The 21,375-nt window shown below is 59.5% G+C and overlaps 8 protein-coding genes across 8 annotated transcripts; 4 read left to right on the plus strand and 4 right to left on the minus strand.

Moving 5' to 3' along the window:
• Nucleotides 1-461: 461 nt before the first annotated feature.
• Nucleotides 462-1,706, minus strand: MDH1 (Malate dehydrogenase, cytoplasmic; the record flags this gene model as incomplete). Its single annotated transcript, XM_028639409.1, has 3 exons — nt 462-1,300; nt 1,366-1,483; nt 1,656-1,706. 3 exons carry the CDS (start codon nt 1,704-1,706, stop codon nt 462-464), a joined length of 1,008 nt encoding a protein of 335 aa, XP_028496263.1.
• A 536-nt stretch (nt 1,707-2,242) lies between these two features.
• D7B24_005251 (uncharacterized protein) lies at nt 2,243-3,850 on the plus strand (the record flags this gene model as incomplete). The annotated part of the gene is made up of 1 exon (XM_028639410.1): nt 2,243-3,850. One exon carries the CDS (start codon nt 2,243-2,245, stop codon nt 3,848-3,850), a length of 1,608 nt encoding a protein of 535 aa, XP_028496264.1.
• Nucleotides 3,851-5,158: 1,308 nt separating this feature from the next.
• D7B24_005252 (uncharacterized protein) lies at nt 5,159-6,932 on the plus strand (the record flags this gene model as incomplete). The annotated part of the gene is made up of 2 exons (XM_028639411.1): nt 5,159-5,854; nt 5,904-6,932. 2 exons carry the CDS (start codon nt 5,159-5,161, stop codon nt 6,930-6,932), a joined length of 1,725 nt encoding a protein of 574 aa, XP_028496265.1.
• Nucleotides 6,933-7,405: 473 nt separating this feature from the next.
• On the minus strand, nt 7,406-8,110 carry D7B24_005253 (uncharacterized protein; the record flags this gene model as incomplete). Its single annotated transcript, XM_028639412.1, has 1 exon — nt 7,406-8,110. One exon carries the CDS (start codon nt 8,108-8,110, stop codon nt 7,406-7,408), a length of 705 nt encoding a protein of 234 aa, XP_028496266.1.
• A 1,050-nt stretch (nt 8,111-9,160) lies between these two features.
• On the minus strand, nt 9,161-11,478 carry CEL3A (glycoside hydrolase 3; the record flags this gene model as incomplete). Its single annotated transcript, XM_028639413.1, has 2 exons — nt 9,161-9,612; nt 9,690-11,478. The coding sequence occupies 2 exons, from the start codon at nt 11,476-11,478 to the stop codon at nt 9,161-9,163; spliced, it is 2,241 nt and encodes a 746-aa protein (XP_028496267.1).
• A 1,779-nt stretch (nt 11,479-13,257) lies between these two features.
• D7B24_005255 (uncharacterized protein) lies at nt 13,258-14,626 on the plus strand (the record flags this gene model as incomplete). The annotated part of the gene is made up of 2 exons (XM_028639414.1): nt 13,258-13,363; nt 13,413-14,626. 2 exons carry the CDS (start codon nt 13,258-13,260, stop codon nt 14,624-14,626), a joined length of 1,320 nt encoding a protein of 439 aa, XP_028496268.1.
• Nucleotides 14,627-15,136: 510 nt separating this feature from the next.
• Nucleotides 15,137-16,521, minus strand: D7B24_005256 (uncharacterized protein; the record flags this gene model as incomplete). Its single annotated transcript, XM_028639415.1, has 2 exons — nt 15,137-15,342; nt 15,393-16,521. 2 exons carry the CDS (start codon nt 16,519-16,521, stop codon nt 15,137-15,139), a joined length of 1,335 nt encoding a protein of 444 aa, XP_028496269.1.
• Nucleotides 16,522-19,269: 2,748 nt separating this feature from the next.
• On the plus strand, nt 19,270-20,749 carry D7B24_005257 (uncharacterized protein; the record flags this gene model as incomplete). The annotated part of the gene is made up of 2 exons (XM_028639416.1): nt 19,270-19,641; nt 19,745-20,749. 2 exons carry the CDS (start codon nt 19,270-19,272, stop codon nt 20,747-20,749), a joined length of 1,377 nt encoding a protein of 458 aa, XP_028496270.1.
• Between the last annotated feature and the right edge of the window lie 626 nt (nt 20,750-21,375).

A 21,375-nucleotide genomic window follows, 5' to 3' on the forward strand; every position in this document is an offset into this window, starting at 1 on the left:
AGTTTCGAAGTGATGTTTGACCATGTCATCTCTAACATCAAAAGCCGTCTTCATCGAGATCAAATATCACGAACGGGGCGAAAAGCAGGGACAGAGGATAGGGTACGAAGCATGTTAGACTATGGTACAGCGAGCAGACCCGAAGTCGAGCTCAAGAGAAGAAAGGGAGAAGCAGAGCCGTTCAAGGCGATTTCGCCCCCTTGCCACTATTTTTCTCTCCCTCCCTAGGCATGACCATCCAGCTCTTGGAATGGCGGCCGCGGGACGGGAGCAAGATCGATTTGCTTCGAATCAGCAGGTTTCGCACCGTTCGTCATTCCCGATCCGTCCGTATATCATTATGACCATCACCATCTTACACTCAGCACCAACAGCAGCCCCTCCCCCTTTTGCCAGCCCTCACCCATGAGGATAAAGAGGAGAGAAGACGAGAAGGGGCAAGGGGAGAGGGAGCGAGACGCTTATTTGGGGGGGTTAGAAGCGACAAAGGCGACACCCTTGGCGATGTTCTTCTTGAGGTCGCCGAAGCAGGCCTCGAGGAGGCGCTCCTCGACAGCGTCGACGGAGCCGACGGGGTGGATCTTCTCGACACCGTTGGGGCCGAGCTCGACCTTGGAGGAGAAGAAGTCAATGCCCTGGTCCTTGTAGAGGGGCGAGTCGACAAAGGTGGGCTCGACAATGCCCTTCTCGCCCTGGGAGGCGCGGAGCAGGGACTCGGCCATGCGGGCACCGGCCATGGCCATGGAGAGGGTGGCGGAACCGGCACCGTCCTTGGCCTTGACGACCTCGTCACCGCCGAACTGAACGCGGTTGATAAGGGCATCGTTGGAGGACAGGTCGGGGTGGTTGGACTGGCTGAAGAGGGGGACAATGGTGACACCGGAGTGGCCGCCGACGACGGTGATGTCCTCGTCCTTGGGGTCGGTGCCCTTGATCTCGGAGACGAAGCGCGAGGCACGGACAACGTCGAGGGTGGTGACACCGAAGAGGCGCTTGGGGTTGTAGACGCCAGCCTTCTTGTAGACCTCGGCGCAGATGGGGACAGTCGAGTTGACGGGGTTGGCGATGATGAGGAGGTTGGCCTCGGGAGCCGAGTCGGCGGCGGCCTTGGCGAGGTCGCGAACGATGGAGGCGTTGGTGTTGAAGAGGTCATCACGGGTCATGCCGGGCTTGCGGGGAACACCGGCGGGGATGAGGACAACGTCAGCACCCTTGAGGGCGGCGGCGAGACCGGCGGGGGTGGCCTCGTAGCCGGTCACCTTAGACTTGGTGTTGACGTGGGAGATGTCGGCAGCGACACCTGCATTGGTTTGGCTCGTCAGTCATTTGTGCATGTAGGCATGGTGACACGACAGGAGTTCGTACCGGGACCGCCGCGAATGTCATAGAGGGCGAGCTCAGTGACACGGGGGTTGAGCTTCAGGAGCAGAGAGAGAGGCTGGCCGATGCCGCCGGCGGCGCCGAGAACGGTGACCTTGGAGAGCTGTGGCGGATCTTGTCAGCATGTGTTGCCTTCAGAGACCGAGGTATATTCTCGGGAGCTAGATGCCGAGCTTCGCAGCAACAAGTGCTCGGAGCTTTACTGGCTTGCTGCTTCGCAGCTGGGCCAGCTCTCGGCTTCCGAGCGAGGGAAGGGGACAGGGAGGAAGACGTACGTCACGGGCGGTGGCCGAGAACATGCGGCGCTGGATCCTAGGGGCGAACATTGTGACTGAAGGGGCTGCTGAAGACGGCCTGGAGAATGTGCTGATGACGGACGGGTTGGGTATAGAAGTGATGGAAGGATGTAGAGCGCGAAATAATAAGGACGAGGAAGGGGGATGGTGTGCCGTGAAAAAAGATGGGCGCCGACATAGGATGTCTGGCAGCCATTCGTCGCTGTGGTTCGTTGAGCCGGGAAGGCCACTAGCGCTACCCAAAGTAGAATAGCGCCATCTCACTCGTTGGCCTTCCCATTGTATCCGGTTGATTCCGGGGGAGGGTCGGCGAAATGTCGGGTTGCCTGGAGTGCCCGTCGTCCGACAAAGCCCCAGCTTGACTATTGACCGGGGGGGGGGGGGGGGGGGGGCAGCTTGGCCGGCTGAGTCTGTCGGTGACGTGGGGTTGTGGCCCTGTGCATCACAATGAATCACTGAAGCTTACCTAGCTCGTCGAGACGCAAGGGACCTACCTATTGATAGAAAACCAAGCACCTCGCCGTGATCAACATCCACCACCAGCTAAAACCGACCAGCGGATCATCATGTCGCTCGTGCAGCTACAGCGACTGCTACCGCTGCCGGAAGAGGAATTGAAGCAGGTCCTTGACTATGGCGCGACATTATCCAAGTCCGAGGCCGCTGAGCATTTCGGTAACCTGTTGGGTGACTCCCCGCAAGCCATAGAATTCATCTCGTCGTTCAACTCGCGACGCAAAGACACCAAACCCGTGCCAACCCCAAATTACACCCCAGAAGCAAGCTCTGCGAACAACAGCGATGCGCCAAACGATGGTGTCCCCAGGCCGAGGCGAGGGCAGAAGAAGAAGAAGCTGGCCTTGCACACCCCTCCTCCCCGACAAGTCGAGGCCTTCCCCACGCCTGGTCTCAGCTACAGCAAGAAGAGTCAGCAAGAAGACTACATTGGCAAGCGACCGAGTCCCGCGCCCACTGCGGCAGCCAGCTCCTCGGCATCCAAGCCTCCCGCGAAGGGGGCGACACCCGCTCCTGCTCCTGCTCCTGCCCCTCCGGCGCAGAGAACAGCCGCCGGCTACCTTATATCAGAGGGCCCGCAGAAGGCGAAGGCCAAGTCCAACCCTGTGAGCCGCTCGTCGACACCCAAACCCGGCGCGACGACCAAGGTGTCCATCGCTGGCGGCACGCCTATGGCTGGTGCCTCGACCGCCCTCAACGACCTCGATGCTGCCATCAGAACGCTTGAGATGACGACAAACCCCACATTACAGGACAACGTCAACGCCCGTCGGTGCAACTGTGTTGGTGCACGCCATGGCGTCCAGGCGGCAGCTCCAAACTGTCTGTCCTGCGGCAAGGTCATCTGCCTTAAGGAGGGGCTTGGTCCATGTACTTTCTGTGGAGCGCCGCTCCTCAGCTCTGCAGACGTTCAGGCCATGGTCCAAGAACTCAAGCTTGAAAGAGGTCGGGAGAAGATGGCGGCCGATCGGGAAATTCACAAACGTGCCGAAGTCAGCAAGAAACCGGCGCCTTTCAGTCAGTTTAAAACAAGCAGCAGCAGCAACAGCCCTACCGATAATCCGCAGTCGTCCGAGGCGGAAGCTAGGGCCAAGGCACATAGAGACAAGCTATTGAACTTTCAGGCTCAGAATGCGCAGCGGACAACGGTGCGCGACGAGGCGGCAGACTTTGACGTTTCCGGGGCCGTGGCCGGGACGGGGGGCAACATGTGGTCGACGCCAGAGGAGCGGGCGAAGGAGCTAAAGCGGCAGCAGAAGATTCTTCGCGAGATGGAGTGGAATGCCCGTCCCGAGTACGAAAAGCGACGTCAAATCGTCAGTATCGATCTTGTGGGCGGACGGGTTGTGAAGAAGATGGCGGCTGTCGAGCGGCCGCCGTCACCAGAGCAGGAAGAGGATGACTACCAAAGGGACCAGGAGAACTATACACCACAGCCTCGAGGTGGCGGGGGTGCTTTTAGCCGCAACCCCCTCCTAGGCCACATGATTAAGCCCGTTTACGAGCTGAAAGGAAAGGCAGCGGAGCTTCAAGGCCGGCGGGATCGCAAGACGCAGTGGCGGCGGGTGCAAGATGACCTTCGGGATAACGAGGCTGTGATATTAGATGGAGGCGCGCATGGACACGCATCGACAGCGGATGAGCCGGCATGCGGGTGAGTTGAAGGCTTTGATGCCCCATTAATACCAGCATCCGAATATGACAGTGACGTGAGGTGAATCATTCTCAGCAAAGCGAAGCTGATGAACGTGGTGTTTCAGACAAAACCTCGTCGCTGGGAGAGTGTGCTCCAAGTTGACAAAACACGACTTGACCAATCATTAGAGCGATTGCTGCGGCAAAAGCAAACAAGATTTGGTGCACGTGACTTCGTGTCGTCCTGATCCCAGCACCCGCAGCACGCCATCTGTAGAAGGACAAGTGGGCCGCGAGTCAGGGACGGATGCGAAGGCGGCATAAGCGAGTCGGCCGGTTGCAACACCTTGAAGATCTTTGGTCTGGGTTCAAATTACAGGACGCAGGAGTGACCGAGGCTATGAAAAGGCAAGACAATCAGAGCGATGCTTCCACTGATGCCAGGGAATTGAGAAACAATGAAGGCAATAGGACTGAGGTTGTGGCCATTGGTACTTGCCAAGTTCTCGTGACTCGTTTCGGCCACGCCTGCCCCAGAAGGTCAGGCGTCAAGTTAGCCCCTGCACTGGTCTTGGTCCTCGGGCGGAGAACCCCCAGTGGCAGGCCGCGGTTCGCTGTGCTTGGTCGCTCCAGTGGACCTTGCCAGCCGGTCGCGGGCAGGCACACCCTGACACCCCCAAAGCACCAGCCGGTCGACGCAGTGTGCTGCACCCCCCTCAGGCCCGCTCCTGCCTACAGCTGTCTGGCTGGTGTGCTGCGCAGCGAAAAACGCGTCCGCTGAAGAGTGAGGGGAGGCACACCGCGTTAATCGCTTGCGCCTTCCCCCTTCCCACCTGGATCCGGCTCACACTCAGCGTCTGGACTCACCCAGTGTCTGGACTGGAGCCCACCGCCGCTTCCAATCCAGCTATTCCCTCCTCGTCGTTGTCGTTCTCGTTCAGGCTTACCTTGACGTCCTCATCCGTCCCTTCCTCCTCATCAATTCTACGTACCCAATTCACCCACCTCATCCCCGACAGGACAGGCGTCAACCTACAGGCCGCGTCACAGCACGCTCGCCTTCATCATTCGCCCTCCCGCTCCGGTCATGATCGTACATCCAAGCCCGTCATCCTGACCCTCCACCTCACCCGTCTCGGCTCAAACCGCCTCGCCTGGGACGTACACGTATGCGTTTGCCAGGCTTCCACATTTGTACCTTGGACAGCAGCACGTCGCAGCCGGTTCACCAACTTCCCATCGCCATCTGAGACACACTCGCAAATACCGCGACCCATCAACGTCAGTCCCAGCATACCCGTACTCGCATGCAAAGTACGACGACCAGCGTTATGGACGCAGTAACCCGGCCGCATCAGCTGGGCCATGCACATACGGGTACAGGCACCACCACTCATGACGCCAACGCCTCCTACGGCCGCTCCCAAATAGGCCACGCCGGTTCTGGCCACGACGGGAGGTTACTGTCGGATAATCTGCATCGATACGCCTCTTCCACCTCGGCGCCCGACGCGCCTGCTGCGGCACCACCCACCCGAGACGCGCCATCACGAAATCCCGCTGTCGCTGCCCACCTCGCGCAGCCACCACAACCACACGGTGTCGTCGATGCTCTCCATACCCTCGCACATCTCTCGGACGCTGCCGCCGCCGCTGCCGCACGACGACCACACGCTCCGCCTCATCAATTGACACCCGACGATACGTCCCAGGACACGACACTGACCATCGAGTCGGACAACGTCTTTACCCCGCCTACCAGCCAACCGAGCCAACCCAGCCAGGGCGACGTCCCCAAAAGCCACATGAGCGGACAATCGTCGAGCCAGGAGTCCCAGCTTCTCCAGCTCTCTCGGATTGCTGCTGCACAGGACAAGATGTACAACCCCGAGGCGACTTCTCTATCGCGCAAGAGGACAGCCGACGGCGCAGTCAAGGACACCAACGTGTCGCCCGTGCGCGGCGGTCACTCCAGAAACACGAGTGCAGTCTCTTTAGCGTCGACGACGACAAGCACTATTGGCGATGTAAGTTCACCTACAATCTACGCTATGGGAAATTGCTAACCATGTGCAGCTATCGAGCGACCTCAAGACGCGTCTCTCGTACGCCATGGTCAAGTTGAATCACGGCTGGCAGTCACATTCTATCGACGAGGTCGAGTCGATGGCTTCACAAGCCGCTTCACCCACATCCAGTCATTCGACACTGCACGGCCGCTACGAGAACTCGGCTAGCCCTCGAACCGCCATGCTGGCTGCAGCCCGAAGTGGTCCTCACAGCGCGACGACGAGCAGCTCCAACCCGAGCCCGGCGGCATACGATACGTTTTGGAGGGATGGCGCGCAGCCTCTATCTCGTCGTGGTCATAACTCTGCGTCACCGCCAGGCGCCGTACAGCCAGTTCTGAGCCTAGCACCTCCAGCCTCTATCCAGCCTTCACGATCGACAGCCGCCCACAACCCGCGTCGTAATTCCAACCCCCACTACACGCCGACGCTCCTCTCCCATTCCCACAGCGCCTCTCCTCATACGCCTGCCCAACAGAGCTCGCTGCAGGGAACCCCATTACAACGCGTGGGTCGGACGCCCCTGGCCGACCCCATTCTGTTTTCGCCCCACCAGAATGTGCGAGAGCAGGACGCTATCGAAACGCTGCTCTTCATGAGCAGCCCCGGCAACTCTACCAACATGAAGCACGGCTACGCACCTGCGACATCATCGTCACAGCCGCTTCCAGGCACACGCCACGCCCTGCCAACGTCGCAGCCCCGAAAGAGCCTACCCAGCCACAGGCCACAGCCGCCTCCGAAGCGTGTTGGCTTTGAGAAGAGCACGAGCATGATGGAAATGGATGTGGATGCTGATTCGCAGACGGGGACCCCTCGAACGGCCGTGCGGAGACGCGTGAACGGAGGATTCGGTCATCGGAGCCAACTGTCGCTGCCGGCGGGCTTGGGGAGCGGACACTCGCGACCGCGGCCAAAGCTGGCGGACGAGGACATTGAGCGGATGCTGGACCGCGTGGCGCAAGCTGACAACGATAGCTCGGACGACGAGGAGATTCTACTGCCAAACCGACGTGAGGGGGAGATTGTAGGTTAGTGGTCAACGGCATCTGGTGGATTTGTAACGAATAATGACTGGCGTTTGGGACGATTATGCCGTTCCTTAGGAACAGGCTCGTTATGTCTGGTGCCTCGAGAAAGAGCTTCGTTCTGGGCGGGGTAGAGTGCTGGGCCTAGCCTAGACGACTTGAAGCTGTGAATAGTAAAGACCAGGAGACACGGCTTGTACGGCGGGCGATGTGGCAGTTATCTGAATGAGCGAGATCGTCTAGCAGTAAAATCGGGTCAGTATTATAACAAGCACATGTGCTCGTGGATTGGCTTGGTTTGCAAGTGAAGAGGTATTCATTCGTCGAGGGGCTTTGCAGACCCGACGCAATCAAGAAAAAAAGGTGTATCTAACAGTTGAAAAGACCCAATGCCTATGTAAAACAGTACCCGTCGTTCGTCATTACATCATGCAGCCGTCATAATCAGCACACGCGCCTCCTGCCTGTCCTTTCCTTTCTTTTACCGCTTGCCGAGCAGATTCTGGACGGAGCCCATGAGGCCGCCACTGCTGCTGCTGCTGCCATGGTGGCTCTGATACGGGGCACCGTAGCCCTGGTTGTACTGGTTCTGCTGCGGGTACTGGCTGCCGTGGTGGCCCCCGTGGTGTTGCTGCTGGTGGTGGGACTGCTTGTGGCTGTTCTTGGAGCTGAAGCGGTCCTCGACCTTGTTGGCGACGATGGAGCCGACGACGGCGCCAGCCATGGCGCCGAGCTTGCCGCCCATGATCTTCTTGCCAATGAAGCCGCCGGCGGCGCCGCCGCCAATGGTGGACATGATGCCGCGGTCGCCGTCCTCGCCAAACTGGGCGTCCGAGCCGGCGGGGCCGTCGCGGCTGTGTTGCTGCTGCTGCTGCTGCTGCTGCTGGTTGTGGCCGCCGTAGGAGGAGTTTTGGTCGGCGTAGGTGGGCTGGCCGCCGCCGTACGAGTGGTGGGACTGAGCGCTCGTGGGGCGCGAGTTGGGGTTAGGCGCCGCGCCGTAAGGCGCTAGGTGGTTGTTGTTGTTGCTCGAGGGGGCGGGGGAGCCGGCGTACGAGGGCTGAGAGGGGTAGCCCTGGGTTTGGGCGTACGTCGGCTGCTGCTGGGCATACTGGGGCTGGGAGGGGTAGCCTTGGGCCTGGCCGCCGTACGAGGGCTGGCCGTTGCCGTAGTAGTCTGAAGCGGACATTTTGAGGTGTGAGTTGTTGTGAGTTGATCCGATGTGAAAGCTTGAGGTTGCTGCAGATGATGGAAGTCTGGTCTTGTAGGTGATTGTGTTGGTGAGGCGATGGGTGATATGACTTGGTTCTGGTCAGGTCAGGTGTGTCTAGCCACGAGGAACATGAACGGCGTCATGGGAAGGAACTGTTATATAACACACACACTCAAGGCTGACGCGGACACATCAGAGGGGCCGAGCAGGCCGGGTCATGGGGACCATGTCCACGGATGGCGAGCTACAGACACCGGCGTCCGAGGCGGGGGCGAAGCTACGGGTTTAGCTGGGCTTAGCACGGCGGGGTGGGTGGTCGTCCGCCAGCAGCAGCAGCCAGCAGCAGCCAGCAGCAGCCGCAGGTCTCTGGGGTGTTTTGCGATTGGGCATAGAGCGAGCTCGTCTGCTTCTCTGCTGCCTGGGCGCTCACCCGCTGCTGGCTGCGTGCTCACGGTTCTCGTAGTGCAGGTGCGAGGCAGGCGCAGCGCTGTGGCAGGCCCAAAGGCAGACCCACAGGCAAACCTGAGGTACCTTACCTTAGACAGTATCTCTTTTGCTTCGGGTGGTACAGGGCTGGCTCCAGCGCAGCGGGGGCTGTGACTTGCAAGCTGCGGGTGACGTGCTCCGCCACTACGCCCCCCCGACAAGCCTCAGCGGGTGGAGGTTTCGGACAGCCCAAGTGTCATGTGACCTTGGCGGCGTGGCTCTCCTTCCGCGTATGCTTCTCCCCCCTCCTTGGCAACATCACTATTTACTAAACCAGAGACTCGGAATACCAAAGACTCGGAATTCGGCCTTGGCTTTCGGTCTCGCGTCCCACCCAATGACTCGCATCAGGCACGAGTATGCCTTGGCGAAGATCAAGCTTCTCATCCACCCCAGCCTCGCATTCGTCAAACCATGAAGCGTTAAACATCCCGCAACGTCACCAGCTGCGGCCATTTGATTCGACGGCTCTATTTTTGACTACCGCTATCACGATCGCCATGCATCACGCTGGAAGCCTCTCCCGCTTCTAGTGTCAGATCACCTCACGATGCGCGCCCTCTTGCGGCACGCCGGTGGTCCGCCCGTCACTTCAATCTCGCCCTCAAGCCTGATGTCCCGGCTCGACGCGCCCACCTTGACGCCGATGGTGCCCTGCGGCACGATCCAGTTCTGGCTGCTGACGTCCCAGTAGCTCAGGTCCTTGCGCCGCAGCGGGAACGTCACCGTGCCCGACGCGCCAGCCGCGAGCTTGAGCTTGGCGAATCCGCGCAGCTGCTTGGGGGGCGTGGCCGGCGCGCTTGGCGGCAGCGTGATGTACAGCTGCGCGACCTCGGCGCCGGCCACCTCGCCCGTGTTTGTAATCGTTGCCGTGACCTCGGCGACGTCATCAAAGAGGTCGATGCGTCCGCCTGGTCCCGTCTCGCCAACGGCTGGGCCGCCAATGGCCACCGAGTTGATGGCGATGTTCGAGTACTCGTATTTCGTGTAAGCTGACTTAGATTAGCAGTTGCCCATCCCTTTGCCCATCACCTACAAGCAGACACAGCAGAAAGGAACGTGAACTCACACAGCCCGAAGCCAAACTCGAAACGCGGCTCAATGTTCTGCGCGTCAAAGTGGCGGTAGTCGACATACAGCCCCTCGCTAAAGTTGTCATCGCCGCCGTTGCGAATCACCTTGCTGCTGTAGTCATTCTCAGACTTGGCAATCGTGTAAGGCAGCTTGCCGTTGGGGTTGGTCGAGCCCCAAACAATGTCGACGACGGCGTTACCGTTCTCCTGCGACGGCAGACCGCCCCAGACAACAGCCTTGACGCTGGGCAGCGCCAGGATCCTCTCGAGGATCACGGCGCCCGTGCTGTGCACGACGACCACAACGTTATCGTTGACGGCGGCCACGGCGGCCACCAGCTCGTTTCCATTGTTCCAGGGGTCCAGGTTGTTGCGATCGCCGACGTTGCCCTCAACCGTGAGGTAGCCCTCGCCCGAGTTGGCCGTGATGAAGACGAGCGCAACATCGGCACCAGTGGCTGCTCTAGCACCAGCTGCTGTGTCATCCGTGGTACTCGACACAATGTCGGTTCCGTCGGCCGCGGCCTGCACCTTGATTGCGTCAAGTGGCGCAACGAGGTACGGGTACTCAACAGCACCCGAGCCCCAGCCCATGCCAAGGGCGCCCTCGTTGCAGCCCTGGTCGACGCACGAGTTGATGCCGTTGGGGTTCTGGATCGATGATGATCCAATGACGGCGATGCTGCCTGGGGCTTTGAGAGGCAAGATGGCGTCTTCGTTTTTCAGGAGCACGGTACCGTCGCGGGCGCAAGCGCGCACGTTTTCGGCGTGGTTGGCCTGAACGTTGGCCTGGATGTCGACGGGCGGATAGCCGCCGTCCTGGCCGAGGAGATACCAACCTGCAAGAATGCGGCGGCCCATGTCCTCGAGCCTCGACTGCTCGACTTCTCCGGCGTCAATGGCAGCCTGAAGCTTGGGGCCCCAGAGCTCGTCGCCGCCGCCCCAGCCGGAGCCGGGCATCGACATGTCCATACCGGCGTTGGCTGCACCCGATGTCGTCTGCTGGGCCACGAACCAATCGCTCATGACGTAGCCAGGGAACCCGAGCTCCGTCTTGAGCAGGTCGTTGAGGACGCCGCTGTTCTCGCACGCGTGGGTGCCGTTGACACGGTTGTAAGAGCACATGACAGCTGCCACGTTGGCGCGCAGCGTGTCGGCAAAAGGCCACAGGTATAGCTCGTGCATGGTGCGATCGTCGACATTGCTGCTGATCTGCTCACGGTTGATCTCCTGCTCGTTGACGATGAAGTGCTTGGCTGTCGCCTGCACGCCGCCCGCCTGCAGAGCCTCGACGGTCACTTGCGACGCGATGCCCTGGAGGTATGGATCGGGCGCGAAACCCTCCCAGTTGCGGCCGCCCTCGGCGTTCTTGCCGAGAGCGCCCGGGGCCGGACCAAGGATGACGTTGACGCCGGTGCCCTTGAATTCGGCGGCGAGGTAGGCGCCGCGCTGACGGATGAGCTCGACGTCCCACGTCGAGGCAGCCTGCACGGCGGGCGTGAAGGCCGTGATGCTCTTGCCCCAGCGCACTCCGAGGGGTCCATCGTGCAGGCAGAGCGAGGGATAGCCGATCGAAGACACGGGGCTCGTGTTACCGATGCAGGGACCATTGGGCGCTTGATTCCAACCAATGCCGGTGACGATGCCAATCTTCTCTTCCTGCGTCAGCTTCTCGAGTGCCGCCTCGGCTTTAGCATAGGCTGCGTCCCAGGCTGCATTGTTCGTTTGCGCAAGGGCCTGAAGGGTCGACGCCGCTAGGACGGCGAGGAGCTTGTTGACGTGCATGGTGGGAGAGGGGGAGGGGCTGAAGGCCAGATGGTGGACGACCTGGGCCTGTCTGTTCTGCTCCAGAGATCGATGCCCTTGGGTAGAGGGTTGAGGCGCTTTGATGTCCTCAACGGAGCCAGTGCTCGCCTTATAAGCAGATGGACGTCCCCGTTGCGTGGGTCAAGGTTTACTCAGGCGTCCACGCCGCGGTGTCTGCATCCCCGTACCCCACGCCTGCTTGCCGCCAAATGCCGTCAATCAAAGGCAGTCGCTTGTGTGGGCTACCAATGTAAAGGGCCGAGTGATTGCAGCTAGAACCTGGCAACGTGACGTCCGGACGGCCTTGGCCCTCGTCTTGGTCCCGCGGCCAGGACAGGCAGGATGTGCGCCAGCAAACAGCGTCGTTGCGGTTGTGGGCTCGGGAGACTTTGCGCCGGCTTGGTGCGGTCGTGGTCCGCGGGCCGGGTTGCCCTCGATTTGATTGGGAAGGGTATATCTTGCAGCTTGGAGAGGCAGCACGGAGGACCGCGGAAGGAGACTCCCGCAAGGGGTGGCCCCGGAAGTCAGAGCCAAGGCCAGGGGCAGGGCCATGGCCAGGGGGTGTTAGAAGGGATCGTCAATGCGGGGGATAGCGAGCCAAGAAGAGGGGGAAATGTCTACTACACACTGGACTTTGTATGCGGGGGAGGCACCCAGGATAATTAAACGTGGATGACGACCTTGGGGGCCCTACATGTGGTTGTGCCTCTTGTGCTGGCGCGAACCGGCATTTGGTGTGCCTCGGTTTTGAGGGGCGCCCATAGGCCCAAGTCCATAGGCTCCTCCTCATGAGAGATCCCTGCTTGATTCAGGGGATGCGCTGCATGTTCAGAGTATCCTTCTACGCTTTCCCCACGGTACGTCGCATCGCCGAGGTCTGCATAGCGTCGCATCGTTCTCTTGCCTCCTGTCCGCGCACTATCTATCTCGCAGAAGCCGGAATGAGGCCGATTCGCATGGCTTGGCGCGACACTCGTGAGCTCTCCCCTGGCCCTGATCTAGGTGGCACTGACACGCTCACTGACACGGCTCGGTAATCTCGGAGGCTTCTGGGAGGGGAGCTTCTCCTTTTTTGGGTTTTAGAGTTATCGAGGCTCATCTTTCCTCAGAGGGACCCGCCTACCACCGAAGAAGCCGGTGATCATCGCACGCCGGCAGTTGGTTTGAACTTGAACACCTCGGGCATGGCTGCTTCGCTTTGACCTTTTGCCCTCGTACAAGTATGGTGATATCTTCGGGTCGGTGGGTCGCAATCGCAAGCTGTGAGCCCGGCAATTCCAGCCAGCTTTGGGCAATCCTCTTATTCCCTCAAAATCACAATTAACTGATCTGAAGCTAGCTGACCAGGGCATTTGCCAAGTCCCCCGCGCGTTGAGCGAAACCGATTATCGAGATAGTGTCTACTACCACCTCGAATGGCTTGCATTTGTAATCGCGTAGTTGCCAGACTCACATAAATGTCAGACGCCGCATTCAGAGACCGGGTTGGTCGCGACGCTTGTCCTATCGTCGTGTCGATGCGGTCGGGTAGGTACGCCCTTCGTGATGACGAGCCGCGCGGCGAATCATGTGTCGTCCTCTGTGCTGAATATGGGGTTAGGAGGATGACTCTGCAACACGACAACACTGCGTAAGTGAGTCACGAACAACGCTGTGAAGCTCGTATAAGCTGCGAGTCAAGCCTCAGGGACGCAAACAAAAAGTCTGCTCAAACTTGTTGACTAGTCCACCCGTTCTCAAACCCCAATCGCCAGAGCCATGACCACCCTTGTGGACAGGACCGTGTCCAAGACACCCGTTGAGTTTGGCCCCGCCTTGCTCAAGGACTTTCTCATTGACCCTGAGTATCACAACCTCAACCATGGTCCGTGATAACGTCCCCTCATAACGGATGAATGTTGCTGACTGGATAGGCTCCTTTGGCACATATCCCAGGGCTGTGCATGAGAAGCGCCTTGAGTACCTGACCCGTGCCGAAGCGCAGTCTGACATCTTCCTCCGCCACCAGTACCCCGCTCTCCTGGAAGAATCCCGCGCTGCTCTCGCTGAGCACCTCAACGCTCCGGTTGAGACGCTCATCCTGGCAGCCAATGCCACGACGGCTCTCAACATCATCATTCGTAACTTCACCTGGGCCGACGATGGGAAAGATGAGATCATCTCCTTCAGCACCATCTACGGCGCGTGTGAGAAGACGGTCGAGTACCTCATCGATACGAACCCGGGCCGCCTCTCGTCGCGAACTATCCCGCTGACGTACCCCCTCGAAGACGACACCATCGTCGACCTCTTCCGTGCAGCCGTTGAAAAATCCCGTAGCGAAGGTAAGCGTCCGCGTGTCGCCATCTACGACGTCGTCACGTCCCAGCCAGGCGTGCGCTTCCCCTTCGAGGCCGTCACCAAGGCTTGCCGCGAGCTTGGCGTCGTCAGTCTCGTCGATGGTGCGCAGGGCATCGGCATGGTGCCCATCGATCTCACCGCCCTCGACGCCGACTACTTCCTGAGCAACTGCCACAAGTGGCTCCACGTGCCCCGCGGCTGCGCCGTCGTCTACGTGCCCGTCCGAAACCACGCCCAGATCACGAGCACGCTGCCCACGAGCCACAGCTACGTCACCCAGACGGGGCCCAACGCCAAGCCGCGCGCGTCCACCGACGAGGTCGACCCCGCCGCCTTTGCCCAGCGTTTCGCCTTCATCGGCGCCTGGGAGGTGAGCCCCTACTGCTGCGTCAAAGACGCGGTCCAGTGGCGCAAGGAGGTCCTCGGCGGCGAGCAGCGCATCCTCGACTACCTGTGGAAGCTGGCCAAGGAGGGCGGTCGCAAGACGGCCGAGATCCTGGGCACCGAGGTGCTCGACAACGTTGCGGGCACACTGACCAACTGTGCCATGGTCAACGTGTTCCTGCCCATCGAGGCGCCGGCCGAGGATGAGGCTGCTATCGCGGCGTTCGTCATCAAGGTGCTCAGGGAGGAGTACAAGACGTTTGTCCCTGTGGGTGTCCATGGTGGGCGCTGGTACGCGCGCATCAGCGCGCAGGTCTACCTTGGTCTCGAGGACTTTGTCTGGGCTGGCGAGACGCTCAAGGCGGTCTGCGAGAAGATTGCCAAGGGCGAGTACAAGCAGTAGCTTCTCTACAGGTGACGAACCGTGTCATAATATCACCAGACCGTCGTTTACTCGCTACCTTTCCTGTTGATAAATCACTATGAAATGTGTTGCAGGATACGCCTTGTCATGTTAATCTCTCTGTGAACACATTACTCACCGCACTGCTAAGTTTTTCAAGACGAATGTCGATAAAGAGCAGAGGTAGTTGTGTATCTCAGATTCACAGGATCGAGGAGCAAGTCGCTGGCGTAAACGCAAGTCATGACTTCAGACGATTTGAGACATGTTGGGTGTGGCAAAATCACAACCTCGCGCACCGGTCTATTTGCCAGTCATACGAGGCCGACGTCATGTATTCATAAGGATAAATAAGAAGATCTATATGTACCACCCGAGTATCACCGTCAACGCCGGCACGGCGCCAACCAGAACTAGGCTCGCAGCCCTTGCGGGCCCAGCCGAGCTCTCATTGACCACACTGCGCGAGTATTAGCTCGGCTGAGGGTTGGTCGCTGGCACTCTCGCGACTCACCCTCTTAGGGGTTGCGTTTCGCCCGTCCCCTGTTGTTGCTGCTGCTGCTGACCCAGCTGCGTGGGTCGGGCTTGGCCGTCTGCGTGCTCGGCGAAACCGAGAGAATTGTTGCCGCCATTGAAGGCCACGAACTGCGTCTTGAACATGACGTCGCCGTACACCTGAACGTTCGAAGTGGTCGCCTGAAGAGCACCGAAGCACACTGTAACATATCAGTTCCGTAAACAGGCATCATATGAACAGGAAACCTACTCGTGTCGCTAACTTGGGCGAAGTTTATGTCGCTCCCCTTGACGCGCGCCATGTACTGTCCGCCAATGTCCAGTGCCAGGTCGGGCAGCTGCGTCGCACAAGGGAACGTGAAACCACCCTGCTGCTGGTCGTTGGCGGCGCCGGAAACTGCTGCGTAGTAGCCCTCGACAGTAGCGGGATTGGCGAGGATGATGGTTGTGCCCGTGTCAGCGATGGCCTGGCCACCGGCCTGGCCGGGCTGAGGGGTGCCACCATCGACCGAGAAGCTTTCGCTCGAGAACTGCCAGAAGCCGTTCGAAGTGTTGACCGGAACGTACGTCATCTGACCAACAAACTTGGCGGGGTCGACACGGCCGAACTCGTACGCACCGACGGCGGCCTTCTTCAGGTCAGCCGTAAAAACGGGCTCGGCGAGGCTCGGCATAACGTTGTCGAAGAAGGTCTTTTGCTTCTGAGGCTTGACTGTGTTGAGTTTGGAAAAGGCGAGGCCCATGAGACCATTGTTCGCGGTATCCTCGACAAAGGAGGCGGACAGGGCTGTCGCCATCTCAATGGCCTGCCGCGTGACAGTAGCGCCCCCAATATCGACGACGTCCGTGCCGACGTTGCCTGCGGCTCCAGATCCGTCGCCGTATGAAATATCAAAGCTGTTTCCGCGAAGCATAGAAAATGTTTTGCTCTGGGCAGGGTCGTAAATTTCGTGACCAGCCTGTGCCTGTCTGCCGAGTTGTGAGGTGAAGACCCAAAGGTCAGAAGACCCGGTATCAAAGTCGACAGTAACCGTCTGGCCGCCAATCTTGATGGGCGAGACATATTCAACGTCGTTGCGGATAGGAGTGGCCTTGACAACCCCCGTGCCGTTTCTCCGGCGAGCCTTGAGCTTGGCTTGTGCCGTCTGTCGAGCAACAGTTTCCTCGAGACCCTGCGGCACAGGCATGCTGTACTTGCGGTAGGCTCTCAAAAGCTGACGGGGCCCATTGTGACCTTGAAAGTTCTCGTTTTTGACACGCGGGACGAGGAAGGAGCGTTTCTGGATCGTATTCCGGGTGTCGGACCGAACAGGGGACGCCTCGGCGAGGAGGACAAACAGGCCCAAGCAGAAGAGCAGTGAATGGACCGGTGAACGCATACTGACTAGAAAAGATGCAAGTGAGTGAAGTTCTATGGTCAGATATCGGAAGGAGAAGATGTCATGCCACGCCAGGTGGACAAGAACAATGAAATGGAGCGAACCTTGTGAGTCTATCACGAAGGTTCCAAAGAGTGAATGAAATGGGTGGAAATAGAAGACAAATACGGAGCGTGGAGAGAAGGGAAATGGGTCAAAACTAAGAAGTAACACCCTCAAGATATCACCAAACCCGACAGCTCTGGGGCCAAAAGAATGAGTAATGGTAGCAGCGCCTCAAGACCGCGGGGATCTGACGGCTTTACATATTGCAGGAATCGGACGAGGTGGTTCGCCCAGAAGGGAGGCTGACGACCGCCAAGTCTCAGATTGGACGACCAAGCGGGCCAGGACCACGGACTGTACTTGCGGCCGTATTGCGTGTTTCTTTTCGGTCCATCAAGGATTGTCGTTCGACGGCAGAGCCTGCTCACCCAGTCAGCGTCGAAACAGGGGATCAGGGAGCCGTGGGAGGGCGGGGAGGGTGTTTGGGATGTGCATCGAGATCGGCTAGCCAGGGGTTGGCGCCCCCCACCATGGGAGAGCCGCTCAGGGGTTGCAGCGATCTGGCTGGGCGGCCGGCGTGCGGGCTGGATGCAAGTGTTCAGCGCTAGAACATGGCGAGCGGTGATGGATGGCCAGTCGTGAGGTGTCTCTCTGCCCACCTTCGAGGCAGATTGTTTAGTGCAGTGTAGTGTAGTGGATGGCGATGAAAAAAATCTCCGAGTGGGAAATGCTGCACGGCGATTGACTCGCAACTGCTGTTGCTACAAGCAATGGAGCAGAGCCAGGATGCTGAGTGTCCCTCGTGTTGAGTCGGTATCGGGGCTCAGCGGCGGTTCTCACTGTCGACCTGAAATCCGCTTCGGAATGGGATAGCTAGCCTTGTCAAGTCCAGCAAAGCATCCGATTATCTACTTCCTTCGTCATCGAGAACAGAGAATTAGTACCCTTTCTTCTACGCGGCATCGATCAGGCAGGTTAATGTGACATTGACATGAGCTTGGTATTCGGCCACCTGCATGCGTGGTCAATCTGTCGCGAAGTCGGGATCCCGTCGAGAAGCGTGTTTGAGGGAGCCGGCTAGCCGCGACACACGACCAATGCCTCTGTTGCGTGGGGCTGGCCTCACGCAAGGCCGTGACGGCATATGGCCTCGTCATGCTTCCGAAACTGTTTTCGCTGACAACCGGGCTCCAAGCATCATGGCCTTTGCCGTTCTATCCAGCACAAGGCCGAATCCTGTGGGAAATGCATAGTCAAGAATAACAGCGGCGGAAACGAGATGCCGTCGTAAACATGTGGCAGCTGGTCTCCCAGCAGTCAGTTTCGCACTGACACTTCAACAGGAGGCCTCGGCATGGCCCTTTTTTTCGGTGATGCATGCTCTTCCATTGCTACTCGCAACCATGAAGCGACAGGCATCGTTGTCGAATGCTGCTTGACCGCAAGTTGGTCCACGAAGTGGCCTAAAGGACGGGCCACCAAACGCTTAGCAGACGCCCTTGACTGCTGGCGGCGCACGAGTTCCTTTTCCCCCTTCTTTGTCTTGACTCAGGCTTGCCTGGCTTGAAACGACGAGTTCCAGCTCCACGGCAAGGGAAGCTTTCGCTAGAACACTTCTCACGGAACACGAAGTAGCAGTTGCCCCGGAAGCGTCATGCAGTGGCTGGCGCGGAAATCGATAGCCTCGACGATACAAGCCTCAACGATGAGGGATCGAGGTGGGGAGAAACGAGCCGAGTTGAGTTGAGACGAGACCTGCAGGTATCCCATCTCCAGCGAACAACCGACATTCTGCCGCTCAGCCGATAGGTACATGTAGTGTTGCTGTCAGCCCTTCGTGTCAGCCACCCGAGGGCCACCAGAAGGAACTGACTCCCGCCTTCTGATTCGGCGTTGACGCAGAACGACAAGGTGGGGAGTGCAAGGAGAGCAAGGAGAGCAAGGAGAGGCAAGCGACAGCGGAGTTCCGGAGAGAAAACATGACCGGCCACGTGATTTCCTCTGACGCGTCCAGTTCTCTCATTGGTCGATTTCATACCAGCCAACCACATTCGTTCCCCGACCGGGGCCACCCACCCCCCAGCGTCGGCGTCCGTCTGCCGGGGGTCCTTTCGCTGTCTGCCCCGCTCGCCTCGCCGCTGTCAAGCCTCTCCAGGCGGCTCTCCTCAGGCCCTCAGGCCTTTCAGACAGACAGACCCTCGGACCCTGCCCACCTATTCTGCCTCTGCCTTGCCTTACCTCACCTGTCCTGGGTGGTACAACTGAGGCATTCAAGGTGCTGCGCGCTGCAGGGAACGCTGACAGGGCTCCATCCGGACCAGCCTCGCTGATTTCGCCTTCAACAGTCTCCGTCTGACCCTGCGACCCTACGACCCTGCGACCCTGCAACCCGCGACCCTGAAGAGCGAGCTACGGCCACGAGACCCTGCCTGCCACATTGCGACACGGTGCCCCCCCCCCCGAAACGAATCCCCTCCCCCCACGACCCGCGACCCAATACTGCATCGCCACCGGTGTCCCATCCATCTCCTCCACTTCTTCGCCACCATCGACCGACCGACGACCGCCGCGCGTGCGGCTTCGGTCCCGACCTGCGACGATCCCTTTCAGCAACATCCACATTGAGCCTCATCCCGCCCCGTTCGCCCTTCGCCGGCACTGTATACCGGCATCGCGCCTCGCCCGGTGCTCCCTCGCCCCGTCATGTCGGACGACGAGTTTTCCATCGATGGTCCGTCCGGCCTAGCCGCCTCGTCCGATCGCGACAAGCGTGCGCCGCGCTTCAGCTGGACCCCAGCCTACGAGGCTACCTTCTTTCGCGCCCTCTGCGAGGCCGTCCAGCTCGGCCTGCGCGAGAATCACAGCTTTAAAGCAGAGGCCTGGGATCGCGCCGCCGCCGCTCTGCAGGAGAAGCACGCCGCCTATCCGACCAAGAACCACCTTGTCAACAAGTCCGATAATGCGCGGAAGAAGTTTCGTCTGTGGAGAGGTCTGCGCGAAGACCCCGAGTTCCTCTACAATCCCAATACGCGAACTGTCACGGCGACTGAAGAGGCCTGGAGGTCACATATCGAGGTGAGTTGCGGTGCACTCTGTTTTGATTTTATTTTTCTCTCTCTGTTTTTCGGTCATGTTTTTGAGGGTTCTCAGTTGGAGTTGTCGCTGACTCGCCATCCAGAAAGAGCCTCTGTCGCGCGCTTTGCGCGGGCGCTCATTTGAGCACGAGGAGTTTATGGAGATTTTATACCCCGACGTCATTGGGTCGGGCGGCGCACCGAAGCGCATCATGAAACCCAAGCGGAAAGGCCCAGACGTCATTCAGGGTCCCGAGGATGGCATCGAGATGCCCGGCACCGGCGTGCTCGACTTGCAAGTCGACTCGCCATATCGCCCGCCCTCGCAACCCGCCATGCCCCAGCAGCCTCGATCGTCGATGGGCCAGCCGTCGCCTGTTGTCCATCATCAAATGTCCATGCCCCAGCAACAGCAGCAGCAGCAGCAGCAACAACAACAACAACAGCAGCAGCAACAGGCCCAACAGCAGGCCCAACAGCAGGCCCAACAACAGCAACAAGCGCAGCAGCAAGCACAGCGTCCGACATCCACCGCCATCCCGCCTCGTAACCACATTGCGGGAACCAGCGCACTAACACCACCTGAAGAGACGGCCGTTGGTCGCAGAAGATTCCCCGGCAACCATGCGGCCCAGCAACCACCCACTGGCGAAGCCAACAAGGCTCCGGCAGCCCCCATGGGCCCGCCCACGACGATCGGCACCGGCCAGCCCCCCGAGAAGCGACGTCGCATCTCGAGTTATTCCAGCGCCAGCGTCTCAACACCAGGAAGCTCTGCGAATGCCGCCTCGGCATCCACTCCGGCCTTCACGACGCAGAGCGACGCCATCACTGCCTCCATGGCAGCCGCCGGAAAGCAGCTCATGGAGGATGGCCTGCTGCGCATCGCCGAGGCGCTCAAGGCCCGCTCGCCGCCGCGCTGGCCCGAGCAGGCCATGGACATTTTCTTCCGCGACTTTGCCGACGAAGACATGGACCTTCAGCTCAAGATTGCCGAGAAGGCCCTCGCCGACGAGAACAAGGCCATGGTCTTCTGTAAGATGCCCGCCACGTTGCGGAAGCACTGGGTCAAGCGCCTGCGCGAGGTGCACAACAACCGCGTGACGTGAACCCAGGGCCAGGCCGTTTGCTTCAAGGGGAGCGCAAGTTGCCGGTGCCCGTGGAAGTGCGCGAGCTGGAGAGTGTCGCCAGCGTGGTGATTGTATTGGGCAGGTCTTCGGGGATGTAAGGATTATCTCGGTCGGGCGCGGCAGGCGTATGGGCGTTCGACTCTTTTTTTTCTCGGTAGCCAAAGCGCTGAACTATATAGTAGCAGATCAGCGGTTGTTGGAATTTTCTTGGAGATGGAGAGACAGAGAGAGAGAGAGAAGAGGCAGGAAGAGGTGGAGAGGGGGACTGACAGATAGCAGGACTCTGTCGCTGAACTTTTTCATCAGTGGCTTCGTGTCAATGAATTTCACGATTTGTTCTTTAGTCTTCTCCCCTTTTGTCGTTCTGACCAGAGGCAGTAGTCCACGGCAATGTAATCGGAAAGGCATGAATTGTCCTGAACACCTAGTGTACACCGAAAACCCAAACAATTGACCGAGTAGAAAGTACCTGCCACCCAGGCTCCAAATTACGTCAAGCGTCACCAAACTGAGAAGAGTGCTGGTTGTTGTTGCACTGTGCCGTTTGACACCGATATAAACGGCAACCGACTGCTTTCGGACGTTCATCTCAGTCTCGGGTCACA

This window comes from Verticillium nonalfalfae (assembly GCF_003724135.2).
Source record: "Verticillium nonalfalfae strain VnAa140/NRRL 66861 chromosome Unknown scaffold_31, whole genome shotgun sequence".
NCBI classification, from domain to species: Eukaryota; Fungi; Ascomycota; class Sordariomycetes; order Glomerellales; family Plectosphaerellaceae; genus Verticillium; species Verticillium nonalfalfae.